General features: G+C 34.6%; 1 protein-coding gene across 7 annotated transcripts in view; it reads right to left on the bottom strand.

Moving 5' to 3' along the window:
- Positions 1 to 23,598, bottom strand: part of fam13a (family with sequence similarity 13 member A) — a 102,150-nt gene that overhangs the window by 48,566 nt on the left and 29,986 nt on the right. For 6 of the 7 annotated variants that reach the window (XM_056456545.1, XM_056456548.1, XM_056456544.1 and 3 more), the window contains 3 exons: positions 21,629 to 21,718; positions 15,291 to 15,383; positions 10,169 to 10,383 (listed from right to left, as the gene is read on the bottom strand). In XM_056456545.1, coding sequence (XP_056312520.1) covers positions 10,169 to 10,383; positions 15,291 to 15,383; positions 21,629 to 21,718 — 398 coding nt within the window. The remainder of the gene's footprint in view (positions 1 to 10,168; positions 10,384 to 15,290; positions 15,384 to 21,628; positions 21,719 to 23,598) is intronic. The other variant, XM_056456549.1, reaches the window with a different exon arrangement.

Below are 23,598 nucleotides of genomic sequence, written 5' to 3'. Positions count from 1 at the left end.
CCAGAGGAAAAACAGATGACTTTATCATCATTTGTTGGAATTGGATTCTGTCAGATTTTCTTATTTTATGCATTAAAAATTGTAAACGTATCTGTTTGTACTTTTCATCTTTGCAGACCACAAAAGGAACAATATTGTCACTCTGAATAGTGAATTTAAAGTGGCAGCTCTCAGAATACAAGGCAAAAAAAAAAAAAAAAACAAAAAAAAAAAAAAAAAAAAAAAAAAAAAAAAAATATATATATATATATATATATATATATATATATATATATATATATATATATATATATATATATATATATATATATATATTTAGTTCAGTGTGGTTTAATTTTCACTGCTGAAAGTCCAAACACTGAAGAGCAAATCCATCGATGCACAGCTCCACGAGTCCCAAACCAAGGAAGCCATATATTAGGGCTGCACGAAATTAGAAAAAAGTGACATTTCAATATTTTGTTTTTCTGCGATACATATTGCGATTTGTTAATTTCACACAAATTTTACTGCATCTGCATAAAATGTACAAATTTATACAAAAAATATTTTTATATAAACAATTAAATAAATTAAAGCCGAGATGAAAACAATAGAACAAATATTAAAATGAAATAAACATCGCTTCATGGTTTTCAGAGGAATCTTTAAGGTACAGAAATTCAATAATGAAATGAAAAATAGCGCTCTATAGTCTGTTATATAAATAATTAAACACAATCCATCTTTGTTAAAGTGGCAAACTTTATAATGTCTTGTCCAAATGGTTTATATTCATTTGAAATTGCTTGGCATCCTTGGCATATTATTGCAGATTCACACATTGCTATAGCGATGCTAAAACGTTCGTTTATCATTTTAGCATTGATATAGCAATGTGTGAATCTGCAATAATATGCCAAGCAATTTCAAATGAATATAAACCATGTCTTGAAATACGTCTAGTAAAATTATGTGCTGTCACCATGGAAAATATAAAATAAATCAGTTATTAAAAATAGTTATTAAAACTATTATGTTTAGAAATATGTTAAAGAAATCTTCTCTCCGTTAAACTGAAATTAGGCAAAAAAAGGGGCTATATATACACACATATATATACATATACATATATATATATATATATATATATATATATATATATATATATATATATATATATATATATATATATATATATATATATATATATATATATATAAAGAGCTGTTCTATTATAAGTATATATGAATATGTACATAATGACTATGTATACTGTACACTGACATGTATATATTTTGCACATTGAAATTTGTATATAATACACATCAAGTTGTTAAAGACATTTATTTAAAAACTAAATAAGTTAAGAGAGTGCACATGAGAAAAGGCTCAATTTTAATAACTTCATAAATGGTAAGTAAACTATATAATAACCAGAAAACAGGCAAAATAATAAATACATTTAAAAAATACATGTTTTAAGCAACAAATAAAGAGTTCAGATGCAAAGACTTCTAAATGCCGTCTGAAATGTCCTTCAAAAACAAGCATTTTTCTCAATCTCCTACATTTACATTTTTTCATATTAAAGGCAGCGAAAATACTCTATTTATCAACATAAAAAAGTGAAATTACTGAACCAACTAATTAAAGTGCTCATTTTAAAAGAAAGTTCAGATGCCATTAATAGGTTTTTGCATCTGAATCTTTTTAATATAAATCTAAAATAATTAAATGTTTTTTGTTTTTTTAATTACAAATAAAATTTTTGAATATAAAAAAACTACAATTAATAAATACTAAAAGAAGACAAGACGTATTCATGTAGCTGAAAGTATAATCAAAAACTACTTGTGATTAATTTAGTTATTTTTGAACATTTTGTTAAAGAGATGGAAAGGTGACTGAAAGGCGCATTCATTGTGTGATGTGGCATGCACTTTTCAGAAGTACGTGCAACATTGCCATGACCGTTGTTTTAAGACGTGCGTCTGTGTGCGCACGCGTGTGTGTGTTTGAAAGGGGGAGTCAATAATAAAGTATTGGCAACCATCCATGCAAACTATTCAGGTCTTATTTACACTTACTACAAAAAAAGGTCAGTTTGCCTCCAAAACAGTTCCTGAATCACATGATTTCTGATCAAAATGTGTGTTGTGGTGCTTCCCTTTTACTGTAAATGCGTAAGTTGCATTCTTACCGTTAACCCAGCTAAGAATTAGGGGACCGCACAGTACCTTAAAAGATATTTCGCAAGCTTTCGCAGAGAATATTTTTCCACAGCACTCGAGCTATTAAGTGGTGTTACACAGTCTGACAAGGGTATTAAAATAATGACTGCCGTCATGAATTACAAAACGGAAATCCTGCTTAACCACCACCTCCCTGAGCGAACAACAAGGCCCTTTAAAAAGCTTTTGTGCTGTGGGATAAAATGGAAAATTACCACTTGACTGCATCATTAAAATGATCATAACTGAAATCAGTTCATTAATCTACAGATTTCTGTCACGAGACCATTCGCTAGATGCATTTTTGAGATGGATATGCTACGGCAGTCACAGAAGTACGCTGTAATTCATCTAATATTTGGCACAAAGGCGAGATTGCGGGATTGCTTTGCATTTCAAGAGACCACAGGAAGAGGCAAGGTCCACATATACATACAGAAAGTGACAGCAAGCTGACAAGAGGACTGGATCAACTCAAATACTCTGGTCTTTTCTAAAATACAGGGCTAGTTATTGGAAAGCTGACTTGTCTGGTGAAATATTACAATTCAATGTTCTTTAGTGCCACCCGTGTTTTAGCATTGTAGTTTAGGGAAGTATTTTTCCCATAGGCATTTTTTCACAGTTTTATTTAAATCGTGATAAGCCATGAACCAAACCAACCATTGACTAAAGCAATCATGACATTAATAAAGAAATAAATAACAATTAGACAAAAGACAAAGATACAATCCCATTAAGCATTTCAAATGACAATCAAATAAATAAAAAAAAATACACTCACTGGCCACTTTATTAGGTACACATTACCAGTACCGGGTTGGACCCTCTTTTGCCTTCAGGACTGCCTTAATCCTTTGTGGCATAGATTCAACAAGCTACATTCTTCAGAGATTTTGCTCCATACTGACATGATAGCATCACGCAGTTGCTGCAGATTTGTCGGCTGCACATCCATGTTGCGAATCTCCAGTTCCACCACATTATAAAGGTGCTCTATTGGATTGAGAACTGGTGACTGTGGAGGCCATTTGAGTACAGTGAACTCATTGTCATGTTCAAGAAACCAGTCTAAGATGATTCACGCTTTATGACATGGCGTGTTATCCTACTGGAAGTAGCCATCAGAAGATGGGTACACTGTGGTCATAAAGGGATAGACATGGTCAGCAACAATACTCAGGTAGGCTGTGGCGTTGACACAATGCTCAATTGGTACTAATGGGCCCAAAGTGTGCCAAGAAAATATCCCCCACACCATTACACCACCACCACCAGCCTGAACCGTTGGTTCAAGGCAGGATGGATCCATGCTTTATGTTGTTGACGCCAAATTCTGACCCTACCATCCGAATGTAGCAGCAGAAATCGATATCAAAAAAAATATAAAAGTTTAAAAACTATAATTAAAAATCTATTCCCCTATGTAGAAATGTAATGGAGTTTTTACTTCTTAAAACAACCGTTTTATGGAATTGAATGAAAACATTGTGTCATGCAACAATCCATATGCATATTCATGAAGATGATGTTGTTCACAAATAGGAACCAAGTGTTGGACTCGATAACAACAGCCAAAAGAAGGTTACTGTATTTGATTAATTATTCAGATTACAGCAGGGTTTTCATCCAAGCAGGAAGTGAATCTTTTTTTAAAGTTTGCAAAAAAGAAAAACTAATCCCAAATGCAAATTAGGTACATTTCCATCAAGTTGTTAGTGTTACAGACTGTAGTTTTGGTAATCTGATAACCAACAAACAATTGTTTATTCGTCATCTGCGTTTCCATCTGCCATTATTTGCATGAACCCTTTTGTATAGTCCTAAACCACCTTAATTGAATATACATACATTTCTTTTTGTGAATTAACTCATTTTTTCTTTCAAAATTTGACATTTCCATATTTTTTTATTTCATGCAATACCTAAAAACCTGCTGCAAACCCAAATACTGAACAAAAAAAATCTCATTGAAAAAATGTGCATTTATGAATTGAGCACCATTACAATTTAACACTAGTGAGCCTGTATTGGAATATATTTACCCCAGACAGTGTTGCATAAGTGTTTCAGGTACAGACACACATCTATTGTTCATTATTGACATTCCTCCATGCTTGTGGTGCTGTGTAAACTAACATCTAATTGTGGAACATCTTAAGTTACCACATTATCAAACACGTTGAACCAGTCCGAGAAAGGCATAGCTCAGGCATAAATGGAAATTCAGCCATTATTTGACTCTATAGTATGTTCTTATTGCCTTTTTTTTGCAATACAGAAGTATTCTCTGCACATGTGTTGGCAGTAATGGCAATTTAATGACATTACATTAAGTAAGACATTAAGTACCAAAGACTCAAAGCCAGCAGAAATGAAAACAGCTGATGAAGTATACACTAACCTGTGCATTATTCAGTCACAAGATGGCGCCAAAGGCTCAAAGCTGACAGAATCAAAAACAGCTGATGGAGAATACACTAACCTGCGCATTAATACACTAACCTGCGCATTATTCAGTCACAAGATGGTACCAAAGACTCAAAGCTGACAAAAACAAAAACAGCTGATGAAGTATACACTAACCTGCGCTTTAATAAACTAACCTGCGCATTATTCAGTCACAAGATCGTACCAAAGACTCAAAGCTGACAGAATCAAAAACAGCTGATGGAGTATACACTAACCTGTGCATTATTCAGTCACAAAATGGTGCTAAAGACTCAAAGCTAACAGAAACAAAAACAGCTGATGGAGTATACACTAACCTGCGCATTATTCAGTCACAAGATGGCGCTAAAGACTCAAAGCTGACAGAAATGAAAACAGCTGGAGTATACACTAACCTCCGCATGATTTAGACACAAGATGGTACCAAAGACTCAAAGCTGACAAAAATGAAAACAGCTGATGAGCATACACTAACCTGCACAATATTCAGTCACAAGATGGCGCTAAAGACTCAAAGCTGACAGAAATGAAAACAGCTGGAGTATACACTAACCTCCGCATGATTTAGACACAAGATGGTACCAAAGACTCAAAGCTGACAGAAACGAAAACAGCTGGAGTATACACTAACCTGCACAATATTCAGTCACAAGATGGCGCTAAAGACTCAAAGCTGACAGAAATGAAAACAGCTGGAGTATACACTACCCTCCGCATGATTCAGACACAAGATGGTACCAAAGACTCAAAGCTGACAAAAATGAAAACAGCTGATGAGCATACACTAACCTGCGCATTATTCAGTCACAAAATGGCGCTAAAGACTCAAAGCTGACAGAATCAAAAACAGCTGATGGAGTATACACTAACCTGCGCGTTGTTCAGTCACAAAATGGCACCAAAGACTCAAAGCTGGCAGAAACGAAAACAGCTACTGGAGAATACACTAACCTACGCATTATTCAGTCCCAAGATGGTGCTAAAGACTCCAAAGCTCACAGAATCGAAAACCGCTGGATTTTACACTAACCTGCATATTATTCATTCACAAGATGGCCAAGTAGTCAAAAACAGCAGCGTGACAAATGTGGAATGTCAGGACTGACCAATTAGAATCGCATATTCCAGACAGCTGTGTAATAAGATTCAAATCTTTCAAGAAAATCGACACTTGAAACCTCAGCAAAACAAACTATTTTGAATAGATACAAATGAACGGAAGTGAATGAGACCCATAGTCTCAGCACATTTTAGTTACAATGGATGTGTGCGTTCTTATTTAAACTACATTCACAGTATGAAAAATTATGACTACCTCACTGAAACTGGAATGTAGATTATAATTACATTTCTCATGCTAATGACTCAGCTTAAAACCTCATGACCCAAGCCAACATCTGGCATCTAAAAGTCATCTGCTTTCAGCCAAATGATTAAAAAAAAACACATGAGTCATTAGCATCATTTTCTGGGATTTTACAACACATCTTTACAGAGTCATAAAAGGACAAGGGTTAAAGTGGAAAAAAGGAGTAAGGTAATAAAATGTTAAATTTATCTGCTAACACTGCTATCATTTAACCAACAGATAAGACAAAATTGAGTATACTTAGATTGCTATGTTTAGTCACAGATTGAAATTATGTTATGGTGCCACCTCATTTTCAGTGTAAAATAATCCCAGTATTCCAGTAACCAGAAGGAAATTGCTGAGAAGCTTAGATAAGCATTTCAGAGTTTTTAAAGCTTTGCAAACATGTGCACCAGATCTGCTCTTTTCAAGATTTCACAGGATTATTGCTGCTCTGAAAATCTTTTTACTGAATTTCTGTAGCCATAAAGATAATGTAATGTAAAATAAGTAATTAACCTGCATGTGTAGGTATTGTTTAACATGAGGATAAGATATCACATGTTTGTGTTTTTATTGCATTGTAATGTTTTGCTGCTCTTTATGTACAAACCATTGTTTATATATTGCTGAAGAAAGGAGATTTTTTTTGTATTTCGTACTCGTTTGATAAGAAGATAATGATCACATGTGTTTATAAATGATAGGGATGCAATGAAAGTGTTACAAAAGATTGCTTATATGATTTTTAAACAAATTCTTTCCTTTTGAACTCTCTTGAGCAGCAAAACATTCAATATTGTTTTGAACAATAATATTAACTTGATTTCAGAAGGATCGTGTGACTGTTGAATATTTGCTGAACATTTAGCTTTGCGTCACAGGAAAAAATGACATATAGCAGTAAACACTCAGTGGCCACTTTATTAAGTACACCTGTTCAACTACTTGTTAATGCAAAATTCTAATTAGCCAATCAAAGACAGCAACTAAATGAGGAGGAAAGGTGATTTAAGTGACTTTGAACTTAGCATGGTTGTTGGTGCCAGGCGGGCTGGTCTGAGCATTTCAGAAACTGCTGATCTACTGGGATTTTCACACACAACCATGTCTAGGGTTCACAGAGAATGGTCTAAAAAAGAGAAAATGTCCAGTGAGCGGCAGTTCTGTGGGCGCAAATGCCTTGTTGATGTCAGAGGAGAATGGCCAGACTGATTTGAGCTGATAGAAAGGCAACAGTAACTCAAATAACCACTAGTTACAACCGAGGTCTGCAGAAGAGCATCTTTGAACACACATCACGTCCAACCCTGAGGGGGATGGGCTACAGCAGCAGAAGACCACACCGGGTGCCACTCCTGTCAGCTAAGAACAGGAAACTGAGGCTACAATTCGCACAGGCTCACCAAAATTGGACAATAGAAGATTGGAAAAAAGTTGCCTGGTCTGACGAGTCTTGATTTCTGCAACATTCGGATGGTAGGGTCAGAATGTGGTGTCAACAACATGAAAGCATGGATCCATCCTGCCTTGTATCAACGATTCAGGCTGCTGGTGGTGGTGTAATGGTGTGGGGGATATTTTCTTGGCACACTTTGGGCCTTTTAGTACCAATTGAGCATCGTGTCAACGCCACAGCCTACCTGAGTATTGTTGCTGACCATGTCCATCCATTTATAACCACAGTGTCTCCATCTTCTGATGGCTACTTCAAGCAGGATATCACGCCATGTCATAAAGCGTGAATCATCTCAGACTGGTTTCTTGAACATGACAATGAGTTCACTGTACTCAAATGGCCTCAACAGTCACCATATCTCAATCCAATAGAGCACCTTTGGGATGTGGTGGAACGGGAGATTCACATCATGGATGTGCAGCTGACAAATCGGCAGCAACTGCGTGATGCTATCATGTTAATATGGAGCAAAATCTCTGAGGAATATTTTTAGTATCTGAAGACAAAAAGGGTTCCAACCCGGTACTAGTAAGGTGTTCCTAAAAAGTTGGCCAGTGAGTGTATACTAAAATAGAAAACTGTTATTTTAAGTCCTAATGTTTCTCAGTATTGCAGTCTTTACTGTACAAAAAGGGAATAAAAACAAAGGTTGTTCATATTTGTACACAAAAAGAAATCCGTAAATGAGCAGTTTTCATACTTTGTTATTCATGTTTTTGTTTTTCTACATTTATTTATGGTTTTGAATTACATTATGGGATCTTGATCTTTCTTTCGACTTTTCACCTTGAAAAGTACAAAAAAAGTGACTTTTATGAACATTTTTAATAGTGTAAAGTGATATATTGTCTGTGTTGGTGTTGTATATTACGCTACAAAAACCTGGTAATAAACTGCCAGTACATTTTCTGTTATTTCAGACTTATTTTTCTATCTATTATTTCTTATACATTATATTATTTCAAACTGCTAAAATGTCAATAAAAGTCGCTTGGTTAAAGTTGAATTTTATACATCAAAAGTCAATTTCAGGTCCCATATTGCAATTCACAACTGTAAATAAACGGAAAACACTTAACAGGACAATTAATAGACATTTTTACAGTGTAGTTTGGTTTTCTTGGTTCAACCAATAATACATTTAGCCCTGATTTACTTGGTATTTACGCTCTCACGTTTATGTTTAAGCCCTAAGACCTTTAAACAAATATTGTAATGACAGGACAACAGTGCTGTGTGCTGGGCTAAACACACTTATTGTATGTCCAAACATTATATTTATATTTTGCTATTGCAAACAGGAATTCTCCATCACACGGACCATTTTATTTTTAACAAGAAAACAGGTCTGCTTGAGCATTCTCTTTATTTCAGGGTTGCAGCTTGTTAATTCTCATTCTGTTTTTGGTTTGTTTGGATGCCATTAGTCTGAGTTGCATTCATATTTAGCCAAAATGCACCAAGGTTCAATTGGAAGCAGATTGGCACCCATATTTTTAGAGGTCTCGCTCTGTTTGTTTTGTGCATAGCAAGGTGGTAGCTTATTCAATTCAGCCGCACTGTCACACCAGAGTTGCTTTTAAGAGTGGGTCAAATGATTTTTCAGGAAATATCTCATTCGAAGTTTGTAATGTAGCTGTCATTCAGTGTAAACTGTTTACAAAGTTGCTAAAAATAAGTATATATATATATATATATATATATATATATATATATATATATATATATATATATATATATATATATATATATATATATAAACTTCAGCACAGTCAAAGTAACACTTTTGCATAAATCCCACCTACCTACGAAATATGAATACTCTGAAACGAGCATTTAGTTTCACAGACAGAATAGATACACAACTTCCAATCAAAACATGGCATATGAAAGGGAGGGGCTTACAGACCTTAAGCACCAAAGTGATTCAAATGAACCATATCAAAATCGTTCCAAAATACTTCTCATATTGCTATGACACAATCTACATTGTAAAAGCGCTATACAAATAAATATGAATTGAATTGAATTAAATATTAAATGCATATTCTGAAAAAAATTACCATGTTCAATGCATATTAGATGTGTTTAAAGCTGTTGCAGGGGACTCCAACACTCCAATACCATGTGACCTTCTGTTTAATAAAAAAAAACACTTTTCCATTATCATGCAGAAAGGTTTTAAGAAATGTCAGGTTTCCAGTTGTATTTCGGTTATATAATTACAAACCGTTCTCGCCTTGGAACTCTAAGAAAGGTTAGACACCCGTGCTGATCTGTGTGCATTTGACACAGCTACTCCATTGCCTGGCTGGCATTTTCTCCATAGCTGGCTATGCAAAACACGCTATTTATTTATTTATTTATTTATTTATTTAAATATTTACTATTATTTATGTTTGTTAATCAACGAGGTAAATGTCAGGATTTAAAGGAGTCCCAGAAACTAAAACATCCATCGCCCATATTGCGGTTTACATTATACTTGCATTACCAAGGCAATGCCTGGCACATTTGTATTGCATTCCAAATAGTTTTATTATCAGCACTATGGGAAACAAAACCAAATCCGTGCTGATTGGACCAATTCAGTACAGAATGGAGTGGTTAAGCAAAGAGAACCATTCAGCCAAATAGTGGTAAAGCAGTTATAAATAACCTGTTAAGTGTAAAGGTGTCTAAATGTACACTGACCTGTTGAAGGTCTCTGTTGATCTAGCAGGGTTCATGGTCACGTTCATGCTGTCAGCACTAGGGCTGATGCTTCTGTCTGGGCTGTGCAGATGAAACTGATCTCCAGGACCCGAGCTTCGGTCTGGAAGATGAGGCAAAGGTCTGGAGACAGGATCACCAGAGGGAGTCGGTTGAGGAATAGATCTGGACATAGCTTCTGTCTTATTCTTCTTCACCTGAAATATAAAAATGAACAGACTGATTAAATAAAAAAATGAGGATGGAGCTGGGAGTTAATAAAGAAAATCTTTAGCATATAAACAATTACAAAAAAATGACCTGAGAAATTCTATATGATAAATTATCAGAAGTACCAAATAAAACCAGTGTGGTAAATGCAAACTTTAAAGCTGCTAAATAATGTCCTTTTGACATTAAATAATAATCAGCTATTTGAACTTATTTGGACTGATTAATTGTTTGGTTAGATTTTGTTTCTTTGAGCTTTTAAGAGTTTGTGTAAGAAAAAAAGTAAGGAAAAAAATCAACAAAATAAAAAAGAGATATGTAATCTTGTTAAAACTAATTTATAAAAATTGGTATCAAGAAAGTATTGTGCAGGAACCAGTATCGAATTCAAAGTATTTTATTGAAAAGGTTTAAACGATATCCAGCCCTAGGCAATAATGAACAACTGATGTGATTGTTTGTACCTGAAAAATGCGATTAACCCTGTAAATATAAACTCATACAGGCTTACTAATGTTTTACCACATGATTTTATTTGTATAGGATGTAACATTCCTGTAAAATTGTTGTTGATATTACCGCACAAAAAAAACAACAACAACAGAAAAACCACATACAACAACATGGTAAACTTTGTTTTACCAAACAACAGAAAAAGCTGTGGTCATATTTTGCTTGTGTGGTAAATTTAAGCTGTATTGATGAAGTTATGTATTATATTACATACTCATTTCTGTAGTATTTACCACAGGGTTGTGTTGTATTGTATATACTATTTCTGTAATATTCTTGTTGGTATAACAACAGAAAAACCACAAACAACATTCATTGGTACATTATGTGATACCAAGCGACAGAAAAAGCTGTCCTATTTTGCTTGGCTCAGTTGTTGTGTGGTAAATTTATGTTGTATTGATAAACTACCTTAGAATTACCACATTTTTTGTAAGTAAAAGTATGTAAAAGTAAGTTTAGCGCATATTTGTTGTGTTAATGTGTTATTATAATTTCACATTTCTGTAGTATTTACCACAAGATTGTGCTGTATTGTATATACTATTCCTGTAATGTTCTTTTTGCTATTACCATACAAACAAAACAACAGAAAAAAACACATTCAGCATACTATGGTAAACTTTTATCATAACGTACAACAGAAAAAGCTGTGGTAATCCTGTCATATTTTGCATTGTTGTGTGGTAAATTTATTTCGTACTGATTAAGTACCTCAAAATCACCAATTTTATGTAATTAAAGGTATGTATAAATAAAGTTTAGCGCATATTTGTCTTACCTTGCTAACCGATAACGGCACTACGCGGCGAAAACCAGTCGAATAAGTGTAATACGCAAAAAATCGCACTCGCAGATGAGCCAAGTCGGGTTCAGGTCGACTCATTGCCAATTAACGATGAGTGAAGACAAGCTGGACATGAAATAAACAACACCCACGTATAACAGGACCTTAAACTAAACTAATTCGCAGTCATTCAATGAGTCTGCAGCTGTAAATCTGTTTTCGCCTCAAGAGACACTTGAAATTTAAACCTAGCATTGATTTCTTAACAACAGCCCAGCAAGCGGAAGCGATGACCAAATGTACCTCGCTTTGCAAATGAGATCATGCAATATATTCACGTAACACAAAAGACTACAATAGGATTAGATTGATCCTCCGGCCACTTAGTCGTGAAGGCTCAGACGGTCAGTAGGTAATGGCTTTGACTGGGGTAAAGAGGACTGTATCGATTGTAGTCCATGTGGGAGGCATTTAAGGCACAGTAACTTAGTGAGATCTGAACGTCAATACGCTAATGTGTTAATGATGCAAACGACAACCGGGAAAATCATTGTTTCATTGAGTTCTGCATTAAAAGCCTCCCAATGACTGATTAGAGAAAGGTTAGAGTGTTGACATCACAGGTTACCATGGAGTAAATGAAACAGTCACCTTCATGTGAAGAGTTCAGGCAGTTCATCATCACATAAAGCAAATGTAGAGCTTTTGAAAGTCTCAGAACATATAGTGCACCAGTGGTGGAAAGAGTACTGAAAAATCATACTAAATTTACTTAATACTTAATAAATATACTCAAAGTAAAAGGACCATTACTTGCCTAAAAATTTAGTGCGAGTAAAAGTATCTGTTGTAAATATTACTCAAAGTACTCAAAACAAACTTGAGTAGTGAGTATTACAAAGTAAAAAGCTGATGCATTTACATGTAATTTCTGAATGTGTGTAAACGTAACATTCTGTAGTGCATTTAGTTATTGCCAAGCAGGCACACAATGTCATAAGATGTTAATATTACGTTAGATTTAGGTTGTGACGTCAGGTGAACAAAATTCAATGTCGAGCCAGCGTCTAAGGACAACATTTTTTGAGGTCCAATAAGGATGTCAAATGACGTTGATATTTGGTTGATTTTAGGTTGTGTTGGAAATTGGCCAAAATCCAACGTCGAACGACATCTTAAACCAACGTCATATTGAGGTCAAATACTGATATTTATTTGTCAGGTATGACAACAGAAATACAACATCTGATAGACGTCATAGTGTTAACATCCACACAACATTTTGCTGTAACATCTTTAGACATTGATTTTTGGTTGATTTTAGGTTGGACTCTGGACATTGCCGTCGGCCTGATGATGGGTTTTGATGTCAACCCGATTTTCATTTTCAAACAAAATGCAACGTCCTTACAATGTTGGGGTACAACGCCAATCTGACGTCATCTTGACATCCTGTACCTGCTGGGTGTTTAAGGCCATTTCGGTCATCATACAGTAAACATCCGCCACTTTTAATGCTTCCAAACAGTTTGCTGCAATTATAAATCGCCCATGTCTTGCGGTAGTTCAGTATGATGCAATTTACCTTCTGTGTGCGATTTGATTTGACAGGAATCGCAGGACTGATTTTTCTAATCCCCATAGACGTGAAAAAAATAAAGTAGTGATTGCAGGTTGAAGGAAACTAGTGAAGTAAAAGTACTAATACAGCACGAAAAATTTACTCAAGGGAAAGTAAAAACTACTACTATTTTTAAAACTACTTAGTAAATTACAATTTCTGAGAAAAACTACTCAATTACAGTCATTTGAGTATGTGTAATTTGTTATTTTACACCACTAAATGATATATTACTTCTTTACATAAACACACATACACACTAGTGCTTCCCACACATAGACTTTACTTGGGCGAGCCGTCCGGGTATATTAACAGGCACCCAAATAAAGTTAGTGACACTTTTTTACTATTATTATCATGCTTTTAGACTTTTTTATTTCGCCCAATATAACCAAACATCTGTGATCGATTAAATAATGGAAAATCTCAGCAGACCCTCAGAGACTCGCCTTTTAGGGACTTAAAAAATTTGGTTTCTAAGTCTCCTAAAATGTCCGGAAATTCGTTTTTTTGCTTTCCCTTTCTATAGCTGTTGTTAATCGGATGTGATTTTGCATTACCTTTTTACTTAAGCCTACTTTCGCTTGACTTTGCAGCTGACTGTGGACGCACAGCCGCGAGAGCGAGAGAAACATGAATGAATTCATTCTTGAATAAATAAACGACTCAGGAAAAACTTTACTATATACTTGGAGAGGTCAAAATGACTACAAAATATATGTACACCATTAATCAATCAACGCATTTGCCTTAAGTAATCTACACATTTTAATCTTGTTATTATTATAATGTTTTAGAAATATTGTTTGTTTTTCTTTTTCTGTCGATTATTTCTCATTTGCTGATTATTTTATTAATTTGATGATGTTAATATATTAGATAGGCTATTCTATACATATCTAAAATACTTTGGCATTTAAGATTTGGCATTTACCTGTCAGTGGGTGCACATGGCTCCGGAATAGCATAAAAGTAAGAGAAATGGTTGTCTTTGTTTCTCGGTTAAAGTAAAAAAGTGATGTAATAAATAAAATTATTGTTAAAAATTAAACTATGTTTTGTTTGTTGCATAAAGTATTACATAAACTATTAATATGATGGTGTGTTTCAATCCGGCTACCACCGCAATACAGTACGCTCAAATATAATGACGTTTCCTGTTTGTTCAAACTACTGATTTAAATTGATCTAAAACAACACAATTCTTGTTGTTTTTTGGGGCAACTTAATTGTTTTATGTTCAAACCATCTAAATTTGTCAAAACAAATAAGTTAACTTAATTCCTTCATGTTGTCCCAACTCAAATCAATTATGTGGAACCCAGCATTTACAGCGTAATACACCTTTAAAATAGAATAGTTATCTTGATTGATTTTAAAAGCTTAAGTACAGATCATTACTGCTGTTAAAAACAGTGAATATGTGTGTAAATAAACTAGTTACTCATTGACTTTAGATTAGAGGAAGGATTTAAAATATAGATAGAAGACTTGTATGCTCGCCAATGTTGCCTAATCAATATTGTAAGATATTATTACACGTTTCAACAAAATATTTGGTATTTTAAAGAGTTTTAAATATAATTTACTCAGTAATGCAAAGCAGATTTTTCTGCATCATATTCTAGTCTTCATGGGTGCTTCAGAAATCATTATGATGTGTTTATCTAGTGTTCAAGGTTAATTAATATCGAAACACTCTGCTCTGCTTTTTATTGAGGTAAATATTATACAGATTTTCAGGATTGCAGGATGTAAATGTCTTTACTGTCACTTTTAATAAATTGAACATACATCCTTGCCAGATAAATGGTTTATATTTTGGTTATACATTCTATTTTAATTGGCTATATATATTCACCTTTTGTTTTATACACCTTACAGGTTTGAACATGATGATTTTTAATATTACCAGTGAACTGTTCATTTAAACCTTTGCCTGATGTTTGCTGATGTTTTGCAGCAACTCTTACCTTCTTTTTTCTTGGTGTGGGTATAGGGTTGTCTGGACTTGATTCATTTTCTCTTGACAGGTCTGTACTGTCAACTGTAGTGCATTGAGTGATCTAACAAAACAAAAAATAAATACAATTTTAAACCTGTAGTATTCATACTTGCATCCATACACATTTAATCCATGATCATGACACAACATATTGCTTTCTTAACTGTTCTGAAGTTGAAAGATTAGCATTTTGATATAAACTAAGAAATATATGAGCATGTCTGAAAAGATGGCATCTTTTTTCACGAATTATAGAAGAAATGTCATCAGTATTTTGTGTCCATCAGTGCTCAAACACTAAACTATCAATTATAAACTCAGAATTTTCAAGTTGTACGTTTTTTCCATATATGTGTCTTGTAAATCTGAATTTTGTCATTGTTTTTGAATCAGTAGTTTATAGATCAGCCTTTAAGCTAACATATTCATAATAAAAGCTAAAACGATTGATTTCACAGGGACGTTAATATTGAAAACTTAAGATACAGTAAATATTTAGTATGTAGTTCTGTAGGATGTAACCCTTTAAAGGCTGAAATTATGCTATACATTACAGAATAACAAAATTAAAATTTAATATGTAGCAATTTTAATCCCAAATCATTCTCTTTCGGGGCAAGTCTATTGGATTTGTTTCCCAAACTCGCTCACTAAGCTTAGAAAAAAACAAGGGGACCTATTATGCCTCTTTTTACAAGATGTAAAATAGGTGTGTCCCTACAGCAGGGGTCTCAAACTCAATTTACCTGGGGGCTGCTGGAGGCAGAGCCTGGGTGAGGCTAGGCCGCATCAGGTTTTTCACAAGAAATTAATCATAATATTAATTTCTAATTAGTTTATTTTTCATCTTATTTTGTGTTTAAAAATAAAAATAAAGAGATTTGAGAAGATTGGATTTTTTAACACAAAATAAGATGAACATTAAATAAATTAATTTTTAAAAATTTAATTTAATTTAAAAGAAAAATTAATAAATGAATCAACAATAAATAATAATAATTACAATAATAATAATAATAATAATTAGATTTACTGTTATCCGCTGTGCTGTTGTTACAGAAAAAAGAAAAAACACTGTGTTTTTGTCATTTGTTTTGACTACTTTTACATCATATAGAAATATTTGTAATGTTTATTTTGTGAAGCAATGCAAATATATTGCTGGTAGAGAGTAAGAGATGTAAATGCCCCACAAATAACGGTGCGACTCAATAATTGGCCCAGGTTACCGGGGACTCTTATTGCCGATGGGCAGGTGTCGATATGTCACTGCAGATGACTACATTAGGCTGCATTAAGTTCCTTTTTCTTTTATCCCGCCATGTACGCATCACTTTGATTTCTATTCTGCTTAAAGCGCATGAAATAATAACAACCAACCAATGTGAGTGATTTTAAACGCAAGAAAGATGATTGGTTGAAATTATTGTTCAGGACCAATAGTTTGCTTTAAGTAGCGCACACACACACAATCCACACAGCATTCGCTGCAATCATTCTCTCTCTCTCTCACACTCTCACACACACGCAAGTATTCACTGCGCACAAGTTAATGCCGAATCAATTAAAATAAATACCAGAAAGAAAAATACAAATATCTGACATTTCCCCGAACAGGATCTGGCAAGACCCGGCTCAAATTAAGCACTGATTTATATTCATTTCTATATTTAAAACATTTTTTTGAAAAACTTGTTTTGAAGTGTTGTGAATGAAGCGCGCTGGAACGAATGTCGGCGTGTGCCCAATAGAAACGAGGCAGCCTGCAGGTACAGAAAAAAACACTCCATGGCAACACTGCTGTAACTTGCACTCATTGGGAAATGTTAACAGTTAACATGATTGATGGGTTCATTTAGCTCCACACACAACACTGTAAAGTGCCATTCATATCAAACTATCGTTGCGCGGGCCGCGAGTTTGAGACCCCTGCCCTAGAGTGTGTATGTGACGTTTCAGCTCAAAATACCACACAAATAATGTTCTATATCTCTTCGAAACGGCCTCTTTTAGGCTTTGATCCAAATTGGGTTGTTTTGGCAACTGTCTCTTTAAATTCAAATGAGATTGTGTTCCCAGCCCACTTTTCAAAAGAGGGTGGAGCTATAAACGCATAGGTGTCACAATAGCAGCAGATTCTACTCTAATAGGGCACGGCTGCTTCTCACTCAGGGCTGTTTATGCTAATGAGGGAGAGATGGTCACTAATGGGCAGGGCTTTCTCCCTCTAATGACACGTACAAAGGAAGAATGTCAATCAAAGTGTTTCTGCAGACTTGTTTTATCAAGTGTGATTATAAAAATATAATCAATTTATTTTTACAATTAAAGCCTGGCTATATTCACACACTGTTACCACACAACTGTGTTTAAACCCCTATTAAAAGTGATATTTTCATAATAGATCCTCTTTAATGTATGATATTAATATCTAAGCGTCAAATTACAATGAATAGGGTTAAGGTTTTTGTCCAAAGCTTTCCATATCTAGAAGTTCCCCTGTCCTCACCATGTCATTGGTGAAAATCTTCAACTAATGTATTGACTAGTTACATTTCAACAGAGATTATCAACACACCTGCAAGATTCACCATCTTGGAGATAGTCAGTCACATTGATTATTAACAAAACATTCAAAACAAAGTATGTACAGTAAGCACAGTTATTGATTGCTTCAGCATGCAATGTCAATGAGAAGTGCAATGGTGGAGTATGGCATAATCCTTTACGTTGTTTGTAAACCTTCTAACCTTCTAGATGCAATGCAACAATCAAGTAAGGGTCCAATGAATTCTTTGTGACCTTTAACACTTGCATAGGTTAATGATAAGCAAACCATTTCTTTCACGTTTCTGTGATTGTGTATCGAAAACTCAATGACAACAACAATGAAATCAAAACTAGGAAATGCGAAACTGAGAGATAACGAAGAGTATTCAATCCAAATAAGTCAATGAGCAAATGTTCATCAGCTTAAAATGGCAGAAATGTCGGATAACTTCTGTCAAACTTGGGACTCCAAAAAATCAACAGATGTCCCATGTATAAAGTTCTATTTGTTTATGCTGGTTTTCCCAAAACAAAATGCTGGAAATCCGAGAAGGCCAGTTCAGCTAGTGCTACATGTTTGAATGATTTCATTGACCCCTCATGAAACTGGAAACGTCTCCGCTGTAGGAAATGCTCTTATTTTTCATGAAAGTCACATCATGTCTTTTTTTCCATCAGCAATTCTCAGCCTGTTTACAACATCGCTTTGCAGATTAGACGGTTCTCCCACTGGCCTTATCTGGTCTAACTCGGTTTGATCAGCACCACATGTCTATGTAAACACAGGACTTTCAATAGCTTTGGATTGCAAAGATAACACAAAAACACAGCATTTGGCGGTGTGTGTTACGACCTTAGAGATATTTCAGGAAGATGGCGAAATATTTCAGATTTACGAATGCGAAGCCGCTTCCAGGAAACCACAATGAGGATCTGACTCTCAACTTACTTATGGTTAATGGCTAGATAATAGATCACACAACAAGCGTTTAAATATTTCTTTATTGACACTGTAATCTAATATATTGTGATGGAATTTATGAATGGTGGTTGTAATTTACAGTTAACAGTTTCAGAAGTAGGAAGTATTTCATATGGTATTTTATATTATTTCATAAGTGTGGATATTTCACAATGTACTGGTTTAACTTGTATCATTTAATAAACATGAAATCAATCGTTTGTTTGTAATAGGATCTATGCATTGTGTGAATTTTATTTCATTTCGACTATACACTGTAAAAGGCGATTAGCTACTTTACTTTTAAAAAGCCAGTAAACCTGTTGCCTTAAATGCTGGATGTATACTTTCGCCTGGCGCCGCATCGCCCACCTCCACTGACTGCGCGCGCACCTCACGAAACGGACGAGGCTTTTATACTTGTCGCGTTCGTCGTTGTAATATTATTTTAAATGATAGGGGGCAGTCAAAAGAAACCCACCGTAAAATCAGACGGATAAACAAAGAAGTAAAAAGTTTCCGGAACTACATCATATCATTAACATCATTCAAGATTTTTAAACGAATTATTTTTATTGTTTTTATGAATTATTTTAATGATTATGAGGATTTTTATAACCATTCAAGATGTTTTTTAAATCAAACTTTGATGCAGCACTTGTTTTTGTTCTCAGACAGTTTTACCTAATAAAGTTTATTAAAATATTAATGGCAGCAGAACATGGGTTGCTCTACAAATATATTTATTATGTCAAAAATAAAAGCAAAAAAAAGTACACTTACTAAACAATTCTGATGTTTTTTTTTTTAGATATAGCCCGCTCAACAATTCACACATTACTGTCTGGCTAGTTTCTGTCCTCTTCTTATGCTAAAACGGCAATAATGGTCCAACATTCCTGAGCATTATCACCAATAAAGCCTAGAAAACCAGGCCATCAGTATACTGTAAACCGATAGGCTCAAATATTCCTTCCCAGTTATCAAAGAAATATTTTGTTTCTTTAAGTATAGTTTTGTAACTATTAAATTGTTTTAAATTCAAAATTGTAACATATACATTAGTGTAAAACCTAGAAATGGCGGAAAAGTATATTCTGTAATTGTGTAACTCGGTCTCCACTTTTGCCATGGCCTCTTTTAGCTTTAACAAACGTATCCCACAGGTTTATCCAAACCTTTTAACAAAAATTTTCCTCCTTTCCCACGGCTATTGCAATTTCTAGCCATGAATTATTCGATCATCTGGTTATCTTTATGATCACGATCATAATGTCTGTACAGTCGTATCTGTTTCAGACAAAATCTCTTCAAAGTGATTTATATTTACCTCAAATCAAACGTGGTGCCGTGTGCACTGTTCGCTTGAGTCTAAAAAAAATCATGCCCTCTGCCAGCCGAAATCATGTCGCGCGAACCCAAAGATGAACATTCGCAAACTCCGCGATGACGTCACATTCGCCGCGCGCACTCAAGCAAACTAGCGGATGCGTTGAGTATAAACCAGGCTTTAAAAGGCAACATGTTGATTTTACTTTAAAAAGTTAGTAAACCCATTGACTTAACTTTTATACAGGGTGTCCGCAGGGTTGTAAAAGGTAGTAAATGAAATTAGCCAAAATTAAGGGCATTAAAAAGTAATAAACGTCATCTGACGAAGTATTACATTTTCAAACCCAATGATTTTAGATAAATTATTAATTTGTGTTAAGTGCAGGCCTTTATTCTAAAATCTGCGTGTGTTTATTTATATGTTGAGAGTAGGACCTGAGCAGAATCATGTGAGGTGGCATTCGTTCGCACGCTTGCTGAAACAAACTGAGTACCCAGCTGGCTTGCTGCCAGCCATATAGGCGAGCTCGCTTTTGTTCATTAACTAAATTAAAACAAGAAATGCAAGTTTTCGCACTTCTGGCTAAAGGACTCACGACTTAAAGACTGGCTTAGACCTGTAGTTGGCAACAGCCGTGAGGCTTATTGCCACATCTGCAAGAACTACAGATTAATATAAACTGCGTGGGGGTGAATTTCATTAAATCGCATATGGAATCAAATAGCCACCAATCTAGCCGCGAGCAGTCCCCCTTATCAATGTTTTGTGCTACGGCTGCATCAACAACCTTAACCTCCACTGCTTTGCTCTCAACATTGACTGCTCTCCCGATGCCAACCACTGCCAGCAGTAGTCCTAGCAGAATCATCAACAAATGCATGACAGACGTCAGACAGCAGATGCTATGCCCCATCACCACCACTACATTGCGAGCTACATTAGACCTAAGCTGCTTTTCCACTATCATGCTGAACCAATCTTTATGCTGAACCGTTCCATTCTGTGCCAAACTGTGCCAGACAGCACGGATACGATTTCATTTTATTTTCTTGCTGCAACAGAGCCCTTTGGAAAGTTATACAAAACTGGTCAGTAGTTGGCTTAATAATGCAATTTAAACAGATGTTTCATTTACGCCATTACAGTTGCAGCTGGTATTAAACATTTTTTTTGAAGAAGAAGAATTAAGAGGTAGTAAAAGGTATTAAATTCAACTTAAGAAGTTCTGTATATACTGTACCCTGATATAATTATGCTCATTGTTTATTTACTTAATAGTTATAAGGCAACGAGTTTACTTTCTTTTCTTTTTTTTAAGTAAAGTCTAATCGCTTTTTACAGTGTGTTTGCCAGCATACTCAAACTATTCAAACCCTCTACATTGCGTATCTGACAAAGCAAGTCGCAAAAGAGATATGACTATCTAAATAGAGAACAAATAGCCAGTATTGGTGATTCTTACCTTCTTTTTTCTTGGTGTCGATACGGGGTTGTCTGGACTCAACTGTTCTCTTGAAGAGTCTGTATTTTCAACTGGAGTGCACTGTGTGACCTAATAAAAAAAAGAGATTAGTCAAAATATTTGGATATTTATCATAGATGATATAATAGATATCATTTATTACATTAGCCACTTGAAAACTGCATAAAACATAACGCATTAACGTTCCAATGGTTTGGATTAGTGTGGTTTGAAAGGTTTTGACTAGGGCTGCACAATTTATCGAAATTATTAAAACATTGCAAGTGTAGATATTGCAATATACACATCGCAATGGTTTGCAGTAAATTAGTGATTTAATACAAAAGTAAAGTAGGTACCTGTCATTACACAGCTTAAAAATCGGTACCGATTTTAGTAAGGATGCAGAAATATGACCGCGCAAAAGAGACATGTTAAGAAAGTGATAAGACTGCAAAGACGTTATTCTACTCTTTCAATTGTTTCTGTTTTGCTGATTGTTCTTGATGTTTTCAGGTTTATAAATCTATAAAGAGGAAAGTGCTGGTGATGGTTTATTTATTTTTGTTTTATGTAACATTTAAACAAAGCCGTTGATTTTTGAAAGCTGTACAGATGCTTGTTTACCTGGAAATAAAATGAAATACATGTTGGTTTTAACATTATTTAATATGGTATTGCATATCAAATATAGCATTATTTTTTAGCATGCTATTGCATTTTTCTTCAATATCACACAGCCCTAGCTTGACTTTTGCAATGATTCATTAAATTGATTAAAATGACAGTAAAACGGGTATGATGTACAAAGGATTAAATAAGCTGATTAAAAAAGAAACACTGTTTCCAAAGAAAATTCAATAAACTTAAAAAAAAATAAATTCTAGACAATATTATCACTGTGCAAATTAGCATATTGGGAAGATTTCTGAGACACTAAGGATTGGAATAATCACTGACGAAAGTTCAACTTTGCCATCAAATACATACAATGGGAGAAATAAGTGTTGAGCGTGTCACCATTTTTCTCAGAAGACATATTTATAAAGGTTCTGTTGACTTTTCACCAGATGTTGGTAACAACAAAAGAAATCCATATAAGAAAACAAAACTAATTAGTTTAGAAATTAAGTTACTGGATGCATAATTAAATTAAATTATGCAGAGAAAAGTATTGAACACATGAAGAAAGGGAGGTGTAGGAAGGCAGTGAAAGCCCAGACAGCAGCTGAAATATCTCAGTAGTTCTTAAGCAACCCTCTGCCATTCCTCAGTGTAAATGAATATCAGCTGCTTCAGTCCAACATCTACATTATCAGATGATGAAGATAAAACTAGGGTGGACATTTCAGCAACCAGATCCAGCAAACCATGATCCAAAACACAGCTAAGAAAACTCTCAAATGCTTTCAGAAAAAGAAAATTAAGCTGTAGAATGGCCCAACCAATCACCTGACTTGAATCCAATAGAAAACACGAGACCTACAGAACCAATTTACACAACAAATTATTTAGATTTTTTAGTTTTGTTTGTATTGTTTGGATTTTTACCAAAATCTGGTTCAATTCCGTGTAACAGCTCCTTTAGAGATATAAACCCCAGGAAAAAACATGACGTGTTCAGTACTCATTTCCCACACTGTACCTTTTTAAAATGTCTTCAAATACAAAACGGTTAACAATTTCTAAATATTACTATCCTTTACTGTTTGTTTTATTAAATAAAGACAGCCGTCGTGTGCACCAGAGACTTGTGAATATTAACGTACATGGAAAAACTTGAGCAGAGCAGGACTGTACCTATATACACGTTTTTTTAATCTACAGAAACAATATTATTGTTATTAAAACGTCACGCCAGACATTTCAGCGCGTCACGGTTCACGCTGTTTCATAGAGAGAACATACACAAACATGAGACCCAGCCCATCTAGTGTATCTCCAGCAGACACATACACATGGTTCAGAGC

The sequence above is a fragment of the Danio aesculapii genome, chromosome 1, assembly GCF_903798145.1.
Source record: "Danio aesculapii chromosome 1, fDanAes4.1, whole genome shotgun sequence".
Classification (NCBI taxonomy): domain Eukaryota; kingdom Metazoa; phylum Chordata; class Actinopteri; order Cypriniformes; family Danionidae; genus Danio; species Danio aesculapii.
The sequence above is the reverse complement of the archived record's forward strand: the minus strand, read 5'-3'. Positions and strand labels throughout refer to the sequence as shown.